The 20772-nt window shown below is 48.5% G+C and overlaps 2 protein-coding genes and 2 long non-coding RNA genes across 6 annotated transcripts; 3 read left to right on the top strand and 1 right to left on the bottom strand.

Moving 5' to 3' along the window:
* Positions 1–393: 393 nt before the first annotated feature.
* On the top strand, positions 394–4898 carry Cyp18a1 (Cytochrome P450 18a1). 2 transcript variants are annotated; one of them, NM_078679.3, is made up of 5 exons: positions 394–1608; positions 2449–2570; positions 2648–3077; positions 3181–3445; positions 3882–4898. In NM_078679.3, exons 1-5 carry the CDS (start codon positions 1218–1220, stop codon positions 4288–4290), a joined length of 1617 nt encoding a protein of 538 aa, NP_523403.2. In that variant the 5' UTR covers positions 394–1217; the 3' UTR covers positions 4291–4898. The 2 variants fall into 2 exon arrangements, with proteins under 2 accessions (NP_523403.2, NP_728191.1); NM_167628.2 differs by having other exon boundaries at positions 692–1608; positions 3882–4346.
* Positions 4899–5002: 104 nt separating this feature from the next.
* Positions 5003–7670, bottom strand: phtm (phantom). Of its 2 annotated transcripts, none has more exons than NM_001298485.1 (3): positions 7093–7670; positions 6858–7006; positions 5003–6478 (listed from the first exon to the last, which is right to left on the bottom strand). In NM_001298485.1, the coding sequence occupies exons 1-3, from the start codon at positions 7472–7474 to the stop codon at positions 5285–5287; spliced, it is 1725 nt and encodes a 574-aa protein (NP_001285414.1). In that variant the 5' UTR covers positions 7475–7670; the 3' UTR covers positions 5003–5284. The 2 variants fall into 2 exon arrangements, with proteins under 2 accessions (NP_001285414.1, NP_573319.1); NM_133091.3 differs by having other exon boundaries at positions 5209–6478.
* Positions 7671–10132: 2462 nt separating this feature from the next.
* lncRNA:CR44707 (long non-coding RNA:CR44707) lies at positions 10133–11293 on the top strand. The gene is made up of 2 exons (NR_123950.1): positions 10133–10696; positions 10762–11293. It is a non-coding gene; the product is annotated as a long non-coding RNA:CR44707 (long non-coding RNA).
* Positions 11294–16674: 5381 nt separating this feature from the next.
* On the top strand, positions 16675–17268 carry lncRNA:CR45710 (long non-coding RNA:CR45710). The gene has a single exon (NR_123949.1). It is a non-coding gene; the product is annotated as a long non-coding RNA:CR45710 (long non-coding RNA).
* Positions 17269–20772: the final 3504 nt, after the last annotated feature.

The following is a 20772-nucleotide window of genomic DNA, read 5'->3' as shown; positions in this document are numbered from 1 at the left end:
CTTAAAACCCAAATTTGAAGAGCAATCTTTTTCTTTCTCTTTCTTTTTTTCGTCTGGTTCGAGTTTGAGCGCTTTCTCGAGTTCCACTCAAACCCAAGCGGCGAACATGTTGCGTGCGAACGGTTCGATGTTGGCTGCCCGCTCGATCGAACCGAGTGATAGTGGTTGTCGACGGGGGGGGGGAAGGAGACTTGGCGCTGCTTCGTCTAGAGAGCTAGCTAGTGGCCAGGGGAAGACAGGGAAAGGGGTTTGGGGGGCGCTTACCCCGCCCCCTTTTGGTTTCATTTGGTGGAAGAGGGGGGCTGGCCGAGGGCAGCAGGTGGGGGAGCGGACCTCTGCCGGCGTCGCGTTGGAGCCAAAAGCCAGCGACCAGAGACCCCACAAAGAGCTAGCTGCAGAGCTGCAGAGCTGAAGAGCTGAGGTTGAAGCTAAAGCTAAAGCTGAGCCACTGAAGCACTGAGCCACTGAAGCAGTGAAGCAGTGAAGCTGAAGCTAAAGACGCCGCCGAGAAGCCGAATCCGAACGATACCGATACCGAGACCGAGACCGAGACACAGACAGACAGACCAGCACCAGCACAACGACAACGAGACCGAGCGCCCCATCGCCGTCGATCATTCGTTTGGCGCTCTGCTCACTCGCGCGCTCGAAGCGGGCTCGAGTTGTTATAAAAGTGGCAAGGACATACGGTCGAGCCATTAGTCGAAAACTATAAACGCTCGACGCGAAATCGTCTCCGGGTCTCCGTCTCCGTAACCAAAAACCGCCAACTGTGTTTCACACGTTACGTTGCGAGCCGAAACGCACAACAGTTTATATTTATTATCAAAAAGTATATGTAGATAAAATTTTTTTTTTTTTTGGTTTTTGGTTATTTTGGCATCCTAAAAAAGCCTCGCAGTAAAAAAAAAAACTGAACACTATTCCAAAGGAATCCCACAACGCATCGCCAACGCCAAGCATTGAATTGCATTTTTTTTCAAGTGCCAGTCGAAAGCGAGTAAAAGCAAAAGTGACCACCAATGGCCGCCAAGCAGTGCAGTAAATAAGCGACCACCACGAGCAGCAAAGGGAAATCCGCCTAAGTAAGGCGATAGCCAGCTATAGCCAGGGCAGAGAAGCGCCAGAAGCGCCAGAGAACCAAAGGGAACCACCAGCAGCAGGAGGAGGAACCACTACCACCTGTGCACAATCAGCGCAGCTACAGCTACACCGCCATGCTAGCCGATTCGTACCTGATCAAGTTTGTGCTGCGCCAGCTGCAGGTGCAGCAGGATGGCGATGCCCAGCACCTGCTGATGGTCTTCCTGGGCCTGCTGGCCCTAGTCACTCTGCTCCAGTGGCTGGTGAGGAACTACCGGGAGCTGCGCAAGCTGCCGCCGGGTCCTTGGGGCCTGCCCGTCATCGGTTACCTGCTATTCATGGGCAGCGAGAAGCACACGCGCTTCATGGAATTGGCCAAGCAGTACGGATCGCTGTTCTCCACACGACTGGGCAGCCAGCTGACCGTCGTGATGAGCGACTACAAGATGATCCGCGAGTGCTTCCGGCGTGAGGAGTTCACCGGACGACCGGACACTCCCTTCATGCAGACGCTGAACGGATATGGTGAGTTACCAGTTACCAGTTATCAGTTATCAGTTATCAGTTATCAGTTATCAGTTACCAGTGCTGCGGTGCAGGAGGAGGAAGCTGGGGGAGATTGGTCTAGCCGATATGTTGATAAGCCACCTGTTTACGTGAAATTAGTGTTTACTACTCTCTATTTACTACGTACTTGTAGTATATATTGTACGTATGCATAGGTAAATTAGCTCTGAAATATTTCCCATAAATCCGCTGCGAAAGCTGAAACTTATCAAGCCATCTGATCGAGCCAAGTCCAGATTTAACGAATATATATATATATAGTATAAAAACGTATTTATTTAGTACCTGAGATGTGAGATGTAGTGAGATTGTCGGGAGGAGTAAGGGCGCCTATTAAGTGAAGAAATTCCACTGGCATTTCTTTGTCGGCTCATTTTCTTTCCGCTCTCTTTGATTTTCGTTTTTCGAATTAATTTGTATTTTTATTTGCATTTTTTATTTTATTTTGATTTCGATCGCTTCAGCTGCACTCATTTATACATATATATATATATGTATGTATGTATGTACGCATTTAACGCAATGATAAGGCATTGCGGCACTTTTTTCATGCCGCAAAATCACGTTTTTGGCTTTTGTTTCGTTTTTGTGACTTGTGCATTTTTCGCTGGGATTTCTTTTCTGGTATTTCATTTTGACGAAGTAGGGCAAGAGCCTACCTCAATTAAGTGTAAAGATTGCGGCATAAAAAATTAAAAATAAAGATAAGAGCACCAGCACTCCCAATCCGAATCATTCCGAACCATTCATTCCCTTTCGTTCCGTTCAGTATCTCAATCGCCTCCATTTCCTTTGCAGGCATTATCAACAGCACTGGCAAACTGTGGAAGGATCAGCGCCGCTTTCTGCACGACAAGCTCCGACAGTTCGGGATGACCTACATGGGCAACGGCAAGCAACAGATGCAGAAGCGCATCATGGTGAGTTCCGCTAATCCCGACCAGCTTGCAGGGAGCAGCTAGTAACAACCGTATCCTTTTTCGTCCTGCTCCTTCAGACGGAAGTGCACGAGTTCATCGGCCACCTGCATGCCAGCGATGGCCAGCCCGTGGACATGTCACCCGTCATCTCGGTGGCCGTCAGCAATGTGATCTGCAGCCTGATGATGAGCACCCGGTTCAGCATTGACGATCCCAAGTTCCGGCGCTTCAACTTCCTCATCGAGGAGGGCATGCGGCTGTTCGGCGAGATCCACACGGTCGACTACATACCCACCATGCAGTGCTTCCCCAGCATCTCGACGGCCAAGAACAAGATCGCCCAGAATCGCGCCGAGATGCAGCGATTCTATCAGGACGTGATCGATGACCACAAGCGCAGCTTCGATCCCAACAACATTCGCGACCTGGTCGACTTCTATCTTTGCGAGATCGAGAAGGCCAAGGCCGAGGGCACGGATGCCGAGCTCTTCGATGGCAAGAATCACGGTAAGTTGAAGTCCACGCCAACCCATTCCTACTAGCTGCACCACACGCTCCCACCTGGAACTTCACTGACCATAAATTCCTTTTCTTCTCCTTTTCATTGCAGAGGAGCAACTGGTACAGGTGATCATCGATCTGTTCTCCGCCGGCATGGAAACCATCAAGACCACCCTGCTGTGGATAAACGTGTTCATGCTGCGCAATCCGAAGGAGATGCGCCGCGTCCAGGACGAACTTGACCAGGTTGTCGGTCGCCACCGCCTGCCCACCATTGAGGATCTGCAGTACCTGCCCATTACCGAGTCCACCATTCTGGAGTCGATGCGCCGTTCCAGCATCGTTCCCTTGGCCACCACTCACTCGCCCACAAGGTAAGCTTCCAACGAGATTAGAGATTACAGATTGGGGATAGTACGAGGTTTGGGGTGTGCGGGGTGGGATCTCAGCCTGGAGCTGCAACTGGCAGAGCAATCAGCAGATGGAGTGCTTACGCACTGGCGTTTAGAGATCTACGCAAATGCCGCGAGGTCCGTTCATTCACACCAGATCTCGGTGATTGCCATTCATTGTCGTGGCTCTCCATTCAGCTGGCTCGTGCCCCGGATCCCCCGGTGCCCTCCCGCTCCGCCGCAGCCCAAGTGCGTGGCCCACTTTCTGTGTGCATAGGCATCCACAGATGCCAGTTACCAGATTGTGGCAGTGCGCAGTGGGCCCAGCCCCTGCCGCTCGCTGATAATCGCCGATGCACCGATCACAAACTAATCACAATTTCCGTCGCTCTTGCCTCTCCCCTCTCGTCCGCTGCAGGGATGTGGAACTCAATGGGTACACCATACCGGCCGGCTCGCATGTCATCCCGCTGATCAATAGCGTCCACATGGACCCCAATCTGTGGGAGAAGCCCGAGGAATTCCGCCCATCGCGATTCATCGACACAGAGGGCAAGGTGCGCAAACCGGAGTACTTCATACCCTTCGGAGTGGGCAGGCGGATGTGCCTGGGCGATGTGCTGGCGCGGATGGAGCTCTTCCTGTTCTTCGCCTCCTTCATGCACTGCTTCGACATCGCCCTGCCGGAGGGTCAGCCACTGCCCAGTCTCAAGGGCAACGTGGGCGCCACCATCACGCCGGAGTCGTTCAAGGTCTGCCTCAAGCGCCGCCCCCTGGGGCCCACTGCCGCCGATCCGCACCACATGCGCAACGTTGGCGCCAACTGATGTGGACCTGGTCCGCTCCAGAGCACGGTTTTGTTCCTACACAAATGCTAGAAAGCAAAAAAAAAAAAAAATATATAAAAACACAAGAGAAAATCGAATGGTGGTAATGGGAGGCCATTTCCATTCTGGCCTCCCATCGCGAGCTATCGATTTAGCGATAAGTTAGTAGTTATCCGCCCGTGGGAGGAGCACATCCGGATACCGGCTAGAGCCGGGCTGGACAAGGAGCAGAGCAGCCGGAAGCTGTGACCAACGCACAGAGGACTGCAACCAATTCTATTCTTTCACCCCCAAGAAGCTGTGTTCAACTAATTGTAATTAAATCCTAGTTAATACGCCCTAGTTAGGTTCGATTATACAGCTAATGTCAATGTTTTTATAGTTATTAAGTTATATTATTACTACCGCTAATGCTAAGATACCGCTATGTCTACAGCCAGCAGGCCGATTAAGTTTAGTTAGCTAACGTTCTTGTTTATCCGTAGTATTAGTGCTAGCTTAATGTCCAAACAACAAACAACAAAACAAACTGTGGTTTAGTCTTACAAGCACACATCAAAATAGGCAAACGATTCGAAAATAAAGAAAAATTTGTGGAAAAAACCTTGAAAATGAACTGGGCTATATTTATTTCATAATGTTTTTTAATATAGCTCGCAAATTGTTATTTTTGCCTTTGAAATTTTACTAAGCCAAACCACTCACTACTAAAATCATATAAAACTTTCTAGAAATTCTTACTCTCATTTGACATTTTTCTTATTCATTCAACCATTTTAAAATCTTATACTAACATTCGGCACTATAATTAAACTTTACATATAGAATGTATTTTAATTATTTATTAAATATGCAAATGGAAATGCCTTCAAAAAGTGATTTGCCCATTAAAAAAAACGCATTAAATAGACCACCATTCACTAAAAAGTATAATGTAATTGTAAGGGATACAAAAAAAAATCGGATACAATAAGATGCACTCAGGATGCACAACCTAATCCTGCACCACAGCTCCGTCGGGTGCATGGCGCATCTCCACCGCCGGCAGCTTGGTGAATCGCAGCATGTGCGGAGTGGGGGTCAGGGTGATGCCGCTCTCACCCGCCATGTCCACCTCAGTGCCCGAGGGCAGTTCCAAGTGGAAGCGCCTGAGGATGCGACCCGTAAAGAGCGTGAGTATCATGCGAGCCATCTCTTCGCCGGGACACATTCGATAGCCGGACGAGAATGGGATGAACTGTGGCGGCGCCTGGTAGGCTCCATCGGCGGTCAAGAAGCGCTCCGGACGGAACTCCTCCGGTTCCGGGAAGGCCACTGGGTCCATGTGGATAGCCCACTCCGAGCAAACGATCATCGAACCACCCTTGATAAAATAATCGCCCACGACGAAGTTCTCTTTGCATCCGTGCGGAATGCCCAGTGGGACAACGCTGCGTATGCGCATCGTCTCGGAAATGCAAGCCCTTAGGTAGGCCAGCGGCTCCAGTTCCTCCAAAGTGGGAGACGGACCCAGCGGCAGGAGGAGCTCATGCAGGCGCCGCTGGCAGCGTTGTTCGCGGGCCAAGTAGAGCAGGAACCAGCGCAGGGTGGCCAGCGAGGTGTCCACCCCGGCTCCAAAGAGATCGGCCAGCAGATGGCGCAGCTGGTCGTCGCAGTAGAGCTGCGAATCCGTGTCTCGAACGGCTAGGAAGTGCTCCAGGATGCACTCCGGCTCGTACGTGTCCTCCTCATCGCTCTCCTCGTCATCCTCGTCTGCCTCACTCTGCTCCTGGCTTGGATCCGCTTCCTTTGACTGCCTGAGCTGCTCCTTCTCTAGCTGCCTTTGCAGCCGCTTCTGCTCCTGGAGCTCCTTGAACACCTTCTGCTTCTCCTTCAGCCGCTGGCCACAGGCCTCCACAATGCGGTCGTAGATGGCGTGCGTCTTGGCCTTGCCCTCCAGCAGGAAGCGGATGTTGCGCACGTTGGCGGGCAGGTGACGCAGCCAGGGCAAAAAGTTGACCACCCCGGAGACGCCAATCAGCTTGACGCCCTCCTCCTGCAGCCGCTGCAGGTACAGCCAGTCGGGGTCGTCGCGCTTGTAGGTGATCCCGAAGACCAGGTCGTTGATTATGTTGCCCAGCGAGTGATGGAGCGCCGGCAGCGGATTCACTTCCGACGCACAGCTCTTCTTTGCCTCAGTATCGAAAAGCTGCAGGGGAAAATGAAGAAAGTTGCTACAATTTAATGCAAATCTATTTAATACTATACTAAGTTTGCGTTTTGCGAATACGTGCTGTCTAGAAAATGTGACAACTTTAAATTGTCTTAACATTTGATATGCCAAATTAAGCTCATGTAGATTGCTAAATGATTAAATTTGAGTGTTTAAAATGAAATAAACGTAGATCCTGAAACCATACGAATTTCTGTATTACGTATACAACAAATTATTCCATGCGCGCATTCAATCGTTCAGTGTAAATACGCGCCAAAGAAAAATCTTTAAGGCAAATGCAAAATTTATGCAATGTCGTGCTATTTTCGGCTGCTGACCCACGCGAAGAGTTGGTGGAAGTGGAACCACTTACCCGTACGCACTCGTCGACTCCGCGGGCTATGCGCCGCTCCAGCCGCGCGCGCAGTTCCCCCGGCCGACGGGTCATGCCCAAGGCCTTTAGCCAATCGATAGTCTCGCGCCGTGCATGTCGCCAAATGTCCTCCTGGGCGCAGATGATGCCTGTCGTAGAGCAAAGGATATGAAGGGAAGGGGGGATTAAACCATCAGAGAGCCGGAAAAGCCCGGAAGCTTAAGAGATCGCTTACCAAATCCACCCATGATGCCGTGGGTGAGGTAGAGCGGCGCACGGCCAGTCATCACATCGCGCCGAAAGAAATCCCGCACCAAGGCGGCATCCGAGAGGACTACGGTCGGCACCCTGCCCATTTTCAGCTCGAAAATTCCACCATACCGCTTGGCCAGCTTCTGGAGTGACTTGTGCGGCGCACGGGCGTCCAGGAAGGGCAGGTAACCCAGAAAGGGCAGGCCCCAGGGACCCGGCGGTGGGGCACCCATGAGGTCATTGCACTGGCGCTCGCACAGGTAGAGAATCACCAGGACGAGCGCACCCGGAACCAGCAGAATACTCAGGCTCTGCACCGAGGGCATCCAACCGGTGTGGCCAATATCGACGATGTCCGCCGACATCACTTTCGATTTCCTCCTGCTCTCACTTTTTTCGCTTCACCCTCGTCACCTCCTTCCCGTTAGAGGTGTTCGCGAATTCTTGGATACTAAGTTCCTCGGGTAGTAGTCGTCGGCTTGTCGACTTGTCAGCTTCTTGGTTTCCCAGATTCTCGGATCCCGACGTCCAGTCGCCAGCAGAGCTCTGCGATTACTGGAATTTCTTTAGAATTTGAAACGAGTCTCTCGGACAGAAATGCAAACAGGGCAGCGGCGAGCTGTCAACGTGTGTCTACGTCAGCAACGGGAACGGAGGAAGAGCGGCCGCCGAAGGCCGTTCAGACAATGGTAACATCAGTTACCATACCATATACCCATATGCCATATGCCATATGCCACACCATATATACCATATACTACCACACACTATAGCATACAGGGTTTCGGCATCGAAGAAGGAGAGTGCGAAAGTAAAATTTGAAAATGAAATTGCCCGTTTATCGTATGCACATTCATTACACCCACTCGGCGGCGGACTAAGCTGGTCGAGATCGACATGCAGATCGAATGGGCAAGTTACGCACCGTAGGAATCGTAGAAATCTGGGATCAGTTCGAAGAGCTCATAGAAAGGGTATCCAGTTGCCGTGATAGCCCATCCTGAGTACCTAGCGTCGGCGGTCTGCGGACGGACATACATTTTATTCAATCGACCGTCTACCTTTCCATTTCTATTTCTGCCACATTTGCACTTTTCTTGTGTACTCCTTAATTTGGCGGCTGCTGAATTGGTTTCGATTTGGGTTTACCTGAGCCACAGGCAAAACAACAGCAGACCCATAAAATATGCCGGGATTTTCCCCTGCACAGCGAGAAAACTTGCATATGAACCCAAAAACTAGCCGTAGCATATTTTCAAGAATGTCAATTTATTATCGATGTTCTTTTTGGCCAGGCATTTTGGCCATACGGGCAATACAAGCAGCCCTCTGTAGAAATGCCTGTGCCTGGGGATTTCCAGCTGACGGAGAGCGGTCTGAGTCATGTAGGCACTGCAACTTCTGGAAAGGAATGGCGATTAGCGAGTGGGAAAGGAAGTGGAAGTGGAAAGGGCCCGCGAGGCTGGACAAACAAGTTCAGGGCCAATGGCATGCGCTAAAATAGATCCGCCGGCCGTTGACTCCTCGCGCGATCTGTGGACAAAGGAGCAGCGCATCAAGATCTACGATCAGCCTTTCCGTGGCATTAACTTGAAATTTACCTGTACATTTTAATGACCCGCCAGTGGCAACGGGCGAGCTCTGGCTGCGTGCAGCGGTCGCCGAACCTTTCCATTGTCCAGACACATGGGCCCACATCCACATCCTCAGATCCACCGATCCGCCGATCCACATCCACCTCGACGGATCCACAGCAGCAGCGACAATGTTCTTGAGTGGCAGACGGTTCAACAGACGCCAAGATCATTGGCCTGTCGGGGCAACATCCTATGGCTATGGCTATGGCAAAAGGAAAGGACATGAACCCAACGGCGAGCGGATGCTGCCTGTCAACGCGGCCGGTATTATTTTTAAACCCTTTCGACTGGCTGGACCAAGAGTGAATGAAAAAAAGAAATAAAAATGCAAAAGACGGGGCACGAAGATAGCAGAAGATGTTGCGATCGGACTAAAAGGGTGCGGATCGGGGTCACCAAAATTCACCAATTTATGGCTCAGAGTTCGTGCTAAACAAATTTCACCCAAAAAATAATGTCATATAACCATTTTGTATATATGTCTGGATTATCGGAGTTTATTCAATAACTAGTTCATATTATCAAGCTAAGCACAGACCAAACATGGATTATACACTTTAAAGCTAATTATAAGGCTGCAACTCTTCTATAGATTTGTCTTTTCAAGTATTACATCGCTAAGGTCTTATTTCAATCTCAACTCATAGTTTTTGAAATGGTATCACAACTCGACTTTAATACTTAGAGACTGGCATGCAAGGATAGCCGTTCAAAGATCCAAAACTGGGTGGTCACGGAGATAGCCCCAACATTTTCCAGCATTTCCACACACTCAGGCTGATATAATGCGTCTAATCAGCGCATTGCGCACGAATTTTCGGTGTGTGCTTGAATGGAACTGGAACTGGAAATCGAATCGAATCGGGGGCACCTCATCATGGCACCCAGCTCACGTGGCGTATTCGCGTTCTCTTATCATGGAAAGCACACAGAGGCACGGGTTTCGTCAGGCATTAATATTACGGTTGCAACAGCGCGTTGATAGTGGCCTGCTCTCAAAATGGGAGTGGGAGTGGGATGGGAATGGGCATCGGATTGGGACTGCGACTGGGAATGGGACTGCGACTGGGAATGGGAATGGGAATGGGAATGGTTGGATCAGCCAGTCGAGCAACCTCCCCCGCCGTCGTCTACGTTCTGTGTGTGTTCCACATGGGCGCATCCATGCTATCCCATCGTCTCGTGTGAGTGTGTGTGTGTGTTTACCCTTTGCACAGCCAATATTTCATTTTCGAAAGCGAGCACCCGATCTGCTGCTCCAGTGCAGAAAAATGTGTCAAGGTAGTTTGCGTGCTTTATTTTTTAACCCAATTCCAATGTTTATGCACCCATCCAATAAATGTGTGTGCTTTTTTTTTTTTTCTTACTCTCTATGCGACAAAGCTTTATGGCACGCGCCGCGAATGGAATGGTAATTCAAGCCCCTAGCCAAATGTGCTGCGTCCGATGGTTTTGCGACATTAATGGAGCATCTCGCATTTGGTGGCAAAGTCCAAGGTTGAGCAGCAGAACAGTGGCCGCAGCGGGCCCAGCTGGCCAGGCCCTCGTCTGCTCTTTCACCCAGAGTCAGCGATTTGACCGGCGTCGCAGGTCGCATTTTGGATACTCCAGCGCTTGGAGCTTGTTGCATTGCCGACCGATTTGCCAGCAATTAAGCTGTGAGGAATGCGCCGACGAATGGGTTAAGTCACGGCGATCCGTGGCAGAAGACACCCGAGTGAAGTCAGCTGCTTGCGGTCATACGATCCGACCCATCTCGATTTTTACGGGGTAGCCGGTAATGCACATCTGGTGCCTCCCAAAAACTGCGACTTCAGCAATTAGTGGCTTTGTTTTCAGTGATTCGTGTGATTTGTGTGATTTGAGTGATTTGTGTGCTTTGCGGCGACTATTTGCACGACGGACGGATGGATAGACGGGCGGATGGATGGACGGCTGGATGGACGGACGGTATGGATGTGATTGGCGTACAAAACCGAATACGAATTTTACAGATACCTTGACATCTTTCATAGGCCAAGCCAGCGTTCGTTTAACCCATCCATCCAAGCAACCGACTATAGACATACGGCTACGACTACGACTACGACTACGGCAGCCACCCAAAGAACGTGCCAGTGGATTCCAGTGACTACATTCTGTCGGGTCTTGGAATCGCCACAGTTGGCGCAGTGCTGGCAATAAAATTGAAAGAATTTACATTCGGTCACATTTTCATTTCAATCTCCGTCTCAATGGCCGCTACTTCGGAGTGAATGTGGATTTGGATTCGCAATCAGATTCGGATGCGGATCCAGGGCAAAGACTGAGCGTAGCCTGATACATATGTCGCTATCCTTGCTTGAGTAAAATACCGTGTTAATTGATTCATTGCATATATAATAATATTGTAAAATCCTTGATCGTTTTGCAAGAATGATGACTGATTTAAAAATTTTTAACCCTAAGATCTATGGTATTGTATTAATGCCTACGGTGATTTTGAATTATTATAAAGTTATGCCCTGAAGACAAAAAGCCGATGAAATCATAAATATCCTAATTACTAAATATTAACCTTTAATAAGTAGTTTAATATCAATGCTTATATTTAAAAGCATTGTTTTGTAAACTTAGTTTTTTTTTACTATTAAATGTTCTTCTTGTACAATCGGAGAAGTAGACACTAACTAAGTTTTTACAAAAAATAATAATAAATATGTTAATCACATGTAGTCGCAGGATATATTTGAATAGAGAGTTCAGCTAAAACTTTCCAGATACAAATGATCGCTTATCAAATGCCAAATCAAAGGATCTTTGTTTATGCAGGGCATCTGGCATTCGATTCGATGCGGGCACATATATTGTAAAGTCTGTAGTCTAGTATTGCAGAAATTAGCATATTTCTTATGAGAATAAGTTCTCTTCTGTTCTGACCGATCTGATCCGATACGATCCGATCCGATCTGATCAGGTCCAAGTAGAGCCAAGTGAAGCCACGCCAAGCGGCGGTAAGAGCGACTGCAGCAGTTCAATGGCTTTTGAGCCATTTTGAGGTCAATGCACCCAGTGCATCGAGAGGTGGCAGTAGTGCTACCAGCAACAGTAGTGGGCTGCCGCTGGGGTGGCGGGTGGCCAAAACCAAAGATCGGGCCCGCAGCCGAAAACCTTGCGCATGAACGGATCCATGGACATGGACACACACTCACTGGCCAGCCAGTGAGTAGCGAGTTGTGAACAGTGGACAGTGAGCCACGTTAGCCAAGTTAGCCAGTTTCAGGCTGTCTGGTCTGGCGGATCTGAAGTAAAATCAGAAATCTCGTAAAATCTGAAAATGAGAGCTGCTCGTATCTGTATCTGTATCTGTATCTTTAACTGCATCTGTATGTCTGGCGTACATATGCAAAAAATGCATTTCGAATGTAAAGCGGCGACTTGCTGCTGCTGCTGGCTGACAAATTGCCGCCTCAACTTGTTCTGACACCTTTATTCGGGCGGGCTCTTGGCTGCCACCGCTGCTGCTACCAATGTGGCAACATTCTAATTAAGCTGCGCGCCACACATTGTTTCGACACCTGCCCGCCCAGCGAACACAAGCAGCGAACAGCAAGCGACAAACAAAACACAACTAACAACAAACAAATGCAAACGCTTGCACGTGCCGCTCACAAACACACGCCACAAACCCAGATAGCCAACACATTGATGAAGTCATCGTGGAAAATAGTTGGGGGTTTTCGGTTTTCTGGCCGTCCGAGCTGCCAACCTGCGTCCTTCCCATGTATCTGTATCTTTACTTTTCGCAATACACTTGACCGGAAGATACGTGTATTGGTATTGATATTATATATTAATATTATATTATATATATTATATTATTATTATTATTATTATTATATATATTATATAGATGGGATATTAAAAAAGATTTCGCCTTCACTTTAACGGCTTTGAATTGAGAAAAGTTCTATTAATCTTATCTAACAAACGAAAACTAGATTACTATCTTCAAGTAGGTTTATCTAAAAAGTTGTGCTACTCGTACTACAATATTTAGCGCTTTCTACATTAAGCAATCCAATAGCTCTTTCTGTGTGCTTTAATATTTAATGGGATTTTATCCCAGTAATAATGTGGAAAAACATTTTCAAAAACACTGAACACTTAGAAGGAAGAAAAGGAAATGCTTCAATACTATACTTTCATTTTGGGAACTTTTCTAAGCATTTGTCCCGTCTGCACGGATACGGATACTTAACCAGAGCTGTATCTGTATCTAAATTCTGGTCCTGGGAACTGGTGCTTTAGGCAAAGATGTCGGATAGGCGGATCAGCGTATGTGGAGCAGCAGCAGTAGCAGCAATGTCTGATGCTAATTCCAAGGTTCTGCATCCGCGGGGTCAACGAATCGCAGCCACTCTATGCTGAAAGTGAAGCAGTTCCAATTCCAATTCCAATCCAAATCCGACCAATTCCAAGTCACATCGAATCGAGCTGCTTAATCGCTCATAACCAGCCCACTAATCCGCTAATCATCGCATACATTAGTGGCAGAAACTGATGAAAGAAAACATCGTGAACGGCGACAGAAATCAATATACTACAATATGATGGAGACAAAGAAAAATGCGACTTGTATTCATTTCGTTTTCAGATTTCGATTTCAATTTCAATTTCCTATTGAAAGCGTTCGTCGATCTCGGCCCGATAGTCGGCTAACCAGATCTTAAAGTTAAGATCTCAGATCGAGACCCTTCGTCTCAGTCGTGGGCAATCAGCCAAGGTTGCGTTGGATAGTTGGCTTCTGTGGACTTTTGTGGGTATATTCCGCAAGGGCAAGGGCTGCAGCTTCCCAGCTGCTACGAGATCTGACCAAGCTCTAGCCCAGACATCCCATCCAGCGCCAGTGATTACGCACGATCGTATAATAATAATATGATAATTTCGAATGGGCCTTGGACTAGGCATTGGATAATGCCAGTGCCAGTGCCAGTTCCAGTGCCAGGATCGAACGATCGATCGATCGATCGATCGATCGATCAGCTCGATTGACAAGCTCAATGAAACGCGGCGATCCATTCTGATTGTGCAACGCTCCATGGACTCGCACACTTACTATATGGCATATAGACGCATACCCATGGTGTAGGGGGTTGGTTTCTAATCAAGGGGCAAGATTAACACATCTCATCTTGAACGCTTCCATTTCCATTTTCCATTTGCATGAATTGCGCTCTCGGACAATTACAATGTCAGCGATTGGCAATTCAATTACGGCGACAAATCTCAATGCAAATGCGACACTTGTCAGCCTGCTGCACTGCAATGCACTGCATTGCTACCCTGTAACCACATAGAATGCGAGGGTGGTTCGAGGCCGTGAACTAGGGGAAGCACCTGCCGCTGCCAGGCATTATATAAAGTCGAGTCGAAGCCAAGACGGCCTAGGCATGCTAATCCGCATCAGCATGCAATTGCGACTCGGCTCCCCGCGATTCATGCATGGGCTGCATGCAAATGCATTGGGCCCCAAAACATGGCACCACTTAGCCCACAAAAACAGCTGGGGCCAAGATGGTGTCTCTGCAATGCTTTGCTCATAAATTACCGAAGATCTCGTAATCATCAAAGTGGGTTCGTTTATGCATATCGTGACACCAGATATATATAAGATATGGCTTTTGTGACATACTCGCTCGCCAGTCGACCATACTGTTGTGACCGCTATTGTACGCTTGGCATTACTTTCGGCCCAAATGGGAAGACCCAAACACACCGGACACGTGAGTTTCAACTGCACCAGAGCTGCCACCAACTCGCACTTGCGCCAATATCATGGGGCATCGATCAAAAAGGAAACTCTCTTTAAATCTTAAAATCTCTAAGTCGGAAAAAATTCTACAGCCTTTGAAGTTCCAACAATATCAGAAATTGATATAACCCCAAGTATGTTCAATGGCCAATATTTTAATTGTATTCATTTCTGGTTCAATTCGAGTATCTTATGGGTCTATATATCATGCAAATAATATATGCAACATACAATCAGTAGAAATAGATATTATTAGTGATTGAGTTATGAAACGTTACACTATTTTATTTAATAAGTAAATTTGTCGAGGACGTTCAAAAGAGGGCAGACCTCACGTCGCTATCTGCGAGGGTCTGGGGTGGTATTTGATACATTTCGAAAGCAGTTAGCCTGGGGCACTTGATTCGGCTACAATGTTGCACGAAATGAATGCCTCTGACCCCAACGGAAATTCATGGCTGGATGACCCGAACTGGAGATTGTGGCTGGGATATTGTGGCTGGCCACTCCCGGTTTTCTCCTTGGTCGGCTGCTGCGTTGCGGCTTTTTTGAGGCCAAATTTAATTGCAACAACTGCAGCAGCATCAGCATCAGTAACAGCAACAGCAACAGCAACAGCAGAAACTGCAGCAGCGGGAACAGGAACCCCAACCAGTGTCTCGTGAAACTCTGCGAAATTGGCAGCTGGTCAAGTGAGGCTGCCTCAATAATAAGTAATTGCCAAATTCTGTACCTCTTCTTCGGGCTGTTTCTCTCATTATGGTTTTATTATTGCTTCATATCCGCAACAGCTACTTTCGCAAGGTAATTGACATGGATTGGGAGCACGCAGTGCCCACAGAGCCCCAGAGCCCACAATCTCCTGTACAGAGGGTCCGGTGACCAAGGGATCTACCCCAGGAGGTATGCTACAGGGCACACAGGTGGCGGGCATTGACAAATGGGTGAAATGCAATTAGCCGGCCATTATGGTGTGCGATAATTGCAGCCAGGACATCGCTGCCCTCTTCATCCACGGACGGTAATTCTTCTGGGGGATATGGTGGCTATTGCGGTGCAGCAGCAGCAGCAGCATCATCATCAGCAGCAGCGGTAGGAGCAGCAGCAGCAGCGGCGGCAGCAGCTTGGCGACATGGTCAAATGACAAGTTGGTTCAGTGGGTCGTTCAACTGGTTGAGCTGCCGCTGCCGAGCGGCGGCGACTCTGCGGCTGCTTTTTGTCGTCGGTCTGCTGGCGGTCGTTGACCGCTGGCCTACAACCGTAGGCTATGGCTATATGGCTATATGGCTTTAGCTATGGCTATATGGCTTTGGCTTGGTATTATGCCAGCTGAGTACCGCAACTGTGCGGCGACACCCACTCGCACTTGGATCGCATGAAGAGAAGGTGAAAGAGGGGCTTGGCTCGGCAGCTCGGTAGCTCGGCAGCTTGGTAGCTTGGTAGCTTGCATTCTAATTGCCAGAGCATTGATTTTGAAAAACGAAAGAGTCAGTCATTAAGCCAGTCCGTTTTCCGGTCACTGTGTCATGCAATCCCCCATTATCCACTATCCATCACCATCACTACATCACCACTTCGCATCGTACCGCATCGCATCACCATCACCATTTCCAAACCAAACACGCACTGCCAAATGGAGCCAAACACTCGCACTCAATGGCGAGATCAATGCACTCTGGCCAAGTGTTGACAGTGAGTCGGTTGCCTAATGCATTGCAAAAAGGTTAGAAACAACAACAAGTGGCTTACCTACATTCCCAGCCTGCATATGTCTGCGTGCGAATTCCATGCGACACACTGCACACCACGAGGTGCACCACACATCCACATGGATAGCGCACCACTTTGGCAGCAAGACGCCCCCACTGCTGCACTGCTGCACTGCTGCAGCGGGAGTTCATTGACTTTTGCGCAAACGCAAACGCACAAGCCTCCAATTCCCCTCGCATGCCCCAATCCCCTTCCCTGCCATCTCCCCCGAGATCCGAGATCCCCCACCCCCTGGGAACCCCCAATACCCCGATCCCCCAATCACAATCAATGCAATGCACACTCGCGTAGGCCGTCAACTTGTCCAACAAGTTGGGTAGACGACGCAGCAGCAGCAGCAGCAGCAGCGGCTAATGTTGTCGTCATCAGAGCCAGAGCCAGAGCCGTACCCATTCCCATAGCCATAGCCAGCGATCTCTGGGTATCCGCATCTCACTCTGGCCTCTTGGCCACCAGTTAGATGGCAGGATAACAGCGCCGCAGTTGCCTCAGTTGCCTCAGCTACCTCAGTTGCCGCAGCCACCGCGTCGGCCATGCCAATGGCAGCGGCGTCACTGCGTCTCAGCGCAACGGTCAATGACCGACCGACTAAAAAACAGCATTGCTAGCACCGCCAACGAACCACCAAACCACCGAGCCACACTACAACACACCACAACCACAAGCACAAGCACACACACACGCACACACATTCAAATGCAGCGACTTCCGAGGCAAGCGCGCTTTTGGCGGGGCCAAAATCCTTGCTTCAATGTCAAGGAAGTCGAAGCGCCGCGGAGGCAACTTCCTTGTGCAGACGACAGCGGAGGTTGGATGCCCCAAACACTTCGTTATCCTCCTCCCCCCTTTTATTCAACAAGTGAGCGGCATTTGAAATGTGCGCTACATAGAAAGAAAACCCTATATTCATTCATACTTATTAATAAATTGATGTTTTATTGAACTAAGCAAACACATCAAAACCTATTTATTAAGCTTGCAAACATACGTTCTAAGTAAATCTTGTTCTTATTTCAAACTCTCAAATGTATTATTTTTTGTTGGCTGTCATAATGTGCCAAATTATAAAAAATGTTCTAAATATATAACTGTTAGAAAACCAAACTGCTGTTAGTGTTAATTATGGTAGCTTTTCAGCACTGACAGCATGCCGAATATAGTATCTCCTCTATACGCACTTATGTGCTAATGACTAGTTTAAAGTAGTGCAAATTTTATACACATTCTTAATGTCAATCTTATTTTAATAATAAGATAGAAATTTGTAATACATTTAATAACTAACTTCATCACCAAACAGTTAAGACATTAAGCAGTTTTCCCCCAATTTCTGTTTTACATCGAATCCCACATGAATCCATATGAATCGCTGTTTTAAATGAATAGGAAAGTAAAATATATATAAATTCGCTACCAATCTGCATTTCTCCCCGTGTACGTTGTCTTCCACGACGCTGACGTCGTCGTCAACGCTGGCGCTGCTGCTGACGAAGCCGGCAGCAGCGTTGACTTGTAAACAGAAAAGTTCGTAAACCTTTAAAAGTGAAAGTAAAATCGGACGTAGACCTACATATACCAATGCAAAGGGGCGACGGCTACGGCGAGCGTGTGTCGGTGTGAGTGTGAGCGTGAGTGTTCCCAAGAAGCAGCTGCCAAACCAGAAAACACGGCAACACGCTGATACTGGAGCTGGGAGTTGGTCCCAAGGGGGGTGGGGTGGGGTAGGGAGCCGGGAGTTGGCGGGTAACCGTTGTTGTGTTGGCAACACGACAGAACACACGGCACGGTCTCTTTCGCTCCGAGCGCTCCAGAATAATTTGCGTTCTCTTGTTGGACATGCAAACGAAAGACTTCAATGGCACGAACTTGGTGGTGGCAAATCGCTTTCGAGTAAGCGCAGCGGTGCTGTTTCTTTTATGGCATTTACCTGTGCGGAGAACTACTTAAATGGGTATCTTTGCTGTTTTGAGGGCTCGTAAACGAAAGACTTCAATGACACAAACTTGATCATAAAAGCTTATTAACTTGAGCTAAAGGTATTCATCGCACTCTAATAGTGATCCCTTAATGTGCATACAGCATTTAGTAAATATCCCCCGCAAATCGAAAGACTTCAATAGGCACGAACTTGCTGCTGCTGCAAACCCGTGAGGTTGGAACCCCTGGCTATTTGAAAGGCTTTAGCCAGAGCTCTACCCCCAAGCATGCGACTTCCTCAAGTCACTGGCCAACCTTGGGCATCCCGCGCAAGTGCAGCACGTGCTCCAGCCGGCAGTCACAACACTCGCACCAGTCGCAACAGTCACAACAAACAACAAATGCGACGACGACCCCGGCGCGAAACTGGAACCCGCAGCCGGCATTGAATGAACTCCTGCGGCAAATAAACCGCATCCACGTCCACGACTTCCTGTCGATACCGTTACGTGTATGCATTATGAGCAGTCAAAACAACAACGGCAGCGGATTGCGCAAACAGCGGCCAGCAACTGGCGGTAAGGAAAAAAAATGAAAAAATGAAACAAAAACAACCATTACCCACCCCAACAATAATGCGTTGGGATCAAAAGTCAATAAACTTTTGCGAATATTTTTTTTTTCGGCAACCGTTTTGCTGTGTGTTACCTTAACTTTGCTTATTTCGGGCAACTTTCTCGACATCAGGCGCCACCCCCTTTGCCGAAAAACTTTCATCATCGATGCTGCGCAGCATCCCAACAGCATATTCAAAAATTAACAAAAAAAAACCAAAAAAAATGAAATGAATACAACAAAAAACTTATACTGTACAGTCAATAAACTCAAAAATTGCGTTGACTTTTCGTGTTACATAATAAGCGGAGCCACCGCCACTGCCACCGCCACAAAAACACAGCTGATCTTGGCTGGCAGAGCTCAGGCAACACGAAAAGCAGCCGAAAAGTTTGTCAACCCCAAACACCAAAAACGAATACAAATCACTCGATTTTGTGGGTGGCGGGTGGAGATTCCGATTCAGATTCGAATTCCCATACCAATACCAATTCCAATTCCGATATAAAAAGGTCGACGACGTCTCTCAAGTCACCGGAAGAAGCGTGCCAAAAATATCTAAGCGCCGTGCTCGAAATAGAAGCCACTTTGCCCCGTTCGTTGATCCGATCCGATCCAATACGATCCGATCCGGAGATGAAGTCCGGTCCGGTCTGCGCGAGAGTTTACTCAACCAACGAACGAACGAAAGAGAAGGCAATGAACGCGGCCAAAAGCGGAAGTTTTTTCTTCTTTTGGCTAGAACAGCTGGCCGCACAGCTGACCCAGGAGCGTCTGCCGCATGGTGGTGGGGGGGTTCGGATATAAAGATATTATGATATCAATATACAAAGATACAATGGTATAGTGATAGTAGTGACACCACTCACAGAGGTTCCTGGTTGCATATTTGGCTCACTGAAAGCGGGGCCAACGGACAGTCAGCGGCGCAGCAATAAACTTCAAAAACTTTGCCGGTCAACGAACCCGCATCTGTATTCAAGCCAAGACAAACCCAGTCCGCTGCCGCTGCCGACGACGAAGTTGAAGCTGAAGCCGATGGAGCTCTGCCTCGGTCGAAGTCTCTGCTCTGCTCCGCCTCCGTCGACGTCCAAGTGGTTTTGCCAATCGAATCGCCATGGCCGAGGCTGCGGGAACTTCTAATCAGCTGCTCGGCGACTGAGCTCTCAGCTGGCAAGCAGCAACAACAATTAGAAAGCCACCTCGAGAGCCATAACCATCACCATCACCATTAACATCCAACGTCATCATCATCTGCCAACTCTCGCTTCTTCACTTTTTAGTGGGTCTCGGGTTCGAGTTCGGAGTTTCCAGCCGCACCACAGCGATACAAATACAAATACCGATACCTATACCAATACCGATACAGATACAGATACTTTGAATATGAAAGCATTTTGAATGCCCTCAGCTTTGGGTCATTGGAATTGGAGCATATGGAAGCATAGGACTGGAATATGTGAGGCATATACCATATAAATCAACAGCGGCAGTCCGCTGGTCATTGGCATAGAATCTCCCATCAGCTGGCCGACAAAAACGAAAGCTCTGGAGTTCAAAAACCCCAGAAGCAGCCAAGATTCTTTTTGTAGCACAATAAAGGTTGATGGCCACTCCACTCGGAGGCAGACACATTTCACTTGGCGAGAGCGAGAAAGTTTCGGCCCGATCGGAATTGGAATCGGAATTGGAATCGGACTCGAAGTCGGAATCGGAATCTTAATCAATGACGAGTGTATGTGCACTTGGCCAAGACAAATGGGGTCTCCGTACGAGCGGAACAACTCAACCGCATTCAGACACACATCCAGCTGCAGAGATCCAGACCTCAAGGCTCTGCATTCTGGGCAGGAAGTGAGGGTGGTGGTGCTGCTGCTCCTTCTCCCGACTTTCTGGCGAAACGGGAAATCCAGTCATCTCTACCAGGCCT

The sequence above is a fragment of the Drosophila melanogaster genome, chromosome X, assembly GCF_000001215.4.
Source record: "Drosophila melanogaster chromosome X".
NCBI lineage: Eukaryota > Metazoa > Arthropoda > Insecta > Diptera > Drosophilidae > Drosophila > Drosophila melanogaster.
Note: the sequence above shows the minus strand (reverse complement) of the source record. Positions and strands in the feature narration are given on the sequence as shown.

Bases quoted from the DNA above. Each gene is read 5' to 3' on its own strand.
- Cyp18a1 (NM_078679.3), top strand. From the start codon at position 1,218: ATGCTAGCCGATTCGTACCTGATCAAGTTTGTGCTGCGCCAGCTGCAG. The intron at 3,078-3,180 runs GTAAGTTGAAGT...TTTTCATTGCAG, and splicing joins CTTCGATGGCAAGAATCACG to AGGAGCAACTGGTACAGGTG. The intron at 3,446-3,881 runs GTAAGCTTCCAA...CGTCCGCTGCAG, and splicing joins ACCACTCACTCGCCCACAAG to GGATGTGGAACTCAATGGGT.
- phtm (NM_001298485.1), bottom strand. From the start codon at position 7,474: ATGTCGGCGGACATCGTCGATATTGGCCACACCGGTTGGATGCCCTCG. The intron at 7,007-7,092 runs GTAAGCGATCTC...GCTCTACGACAG, and splicing joins CGGCATCATGGGTGGATTTG to GCATCATCTGCGCCCAGGAG. The intron at 6,479-6,857 runs GTAAGTGGTTCC...TTTCCCCTGCAG, and splicing joins GAGTCGACGAGTGCGTACGG to CTTTTCGATACTGAGGCAAA.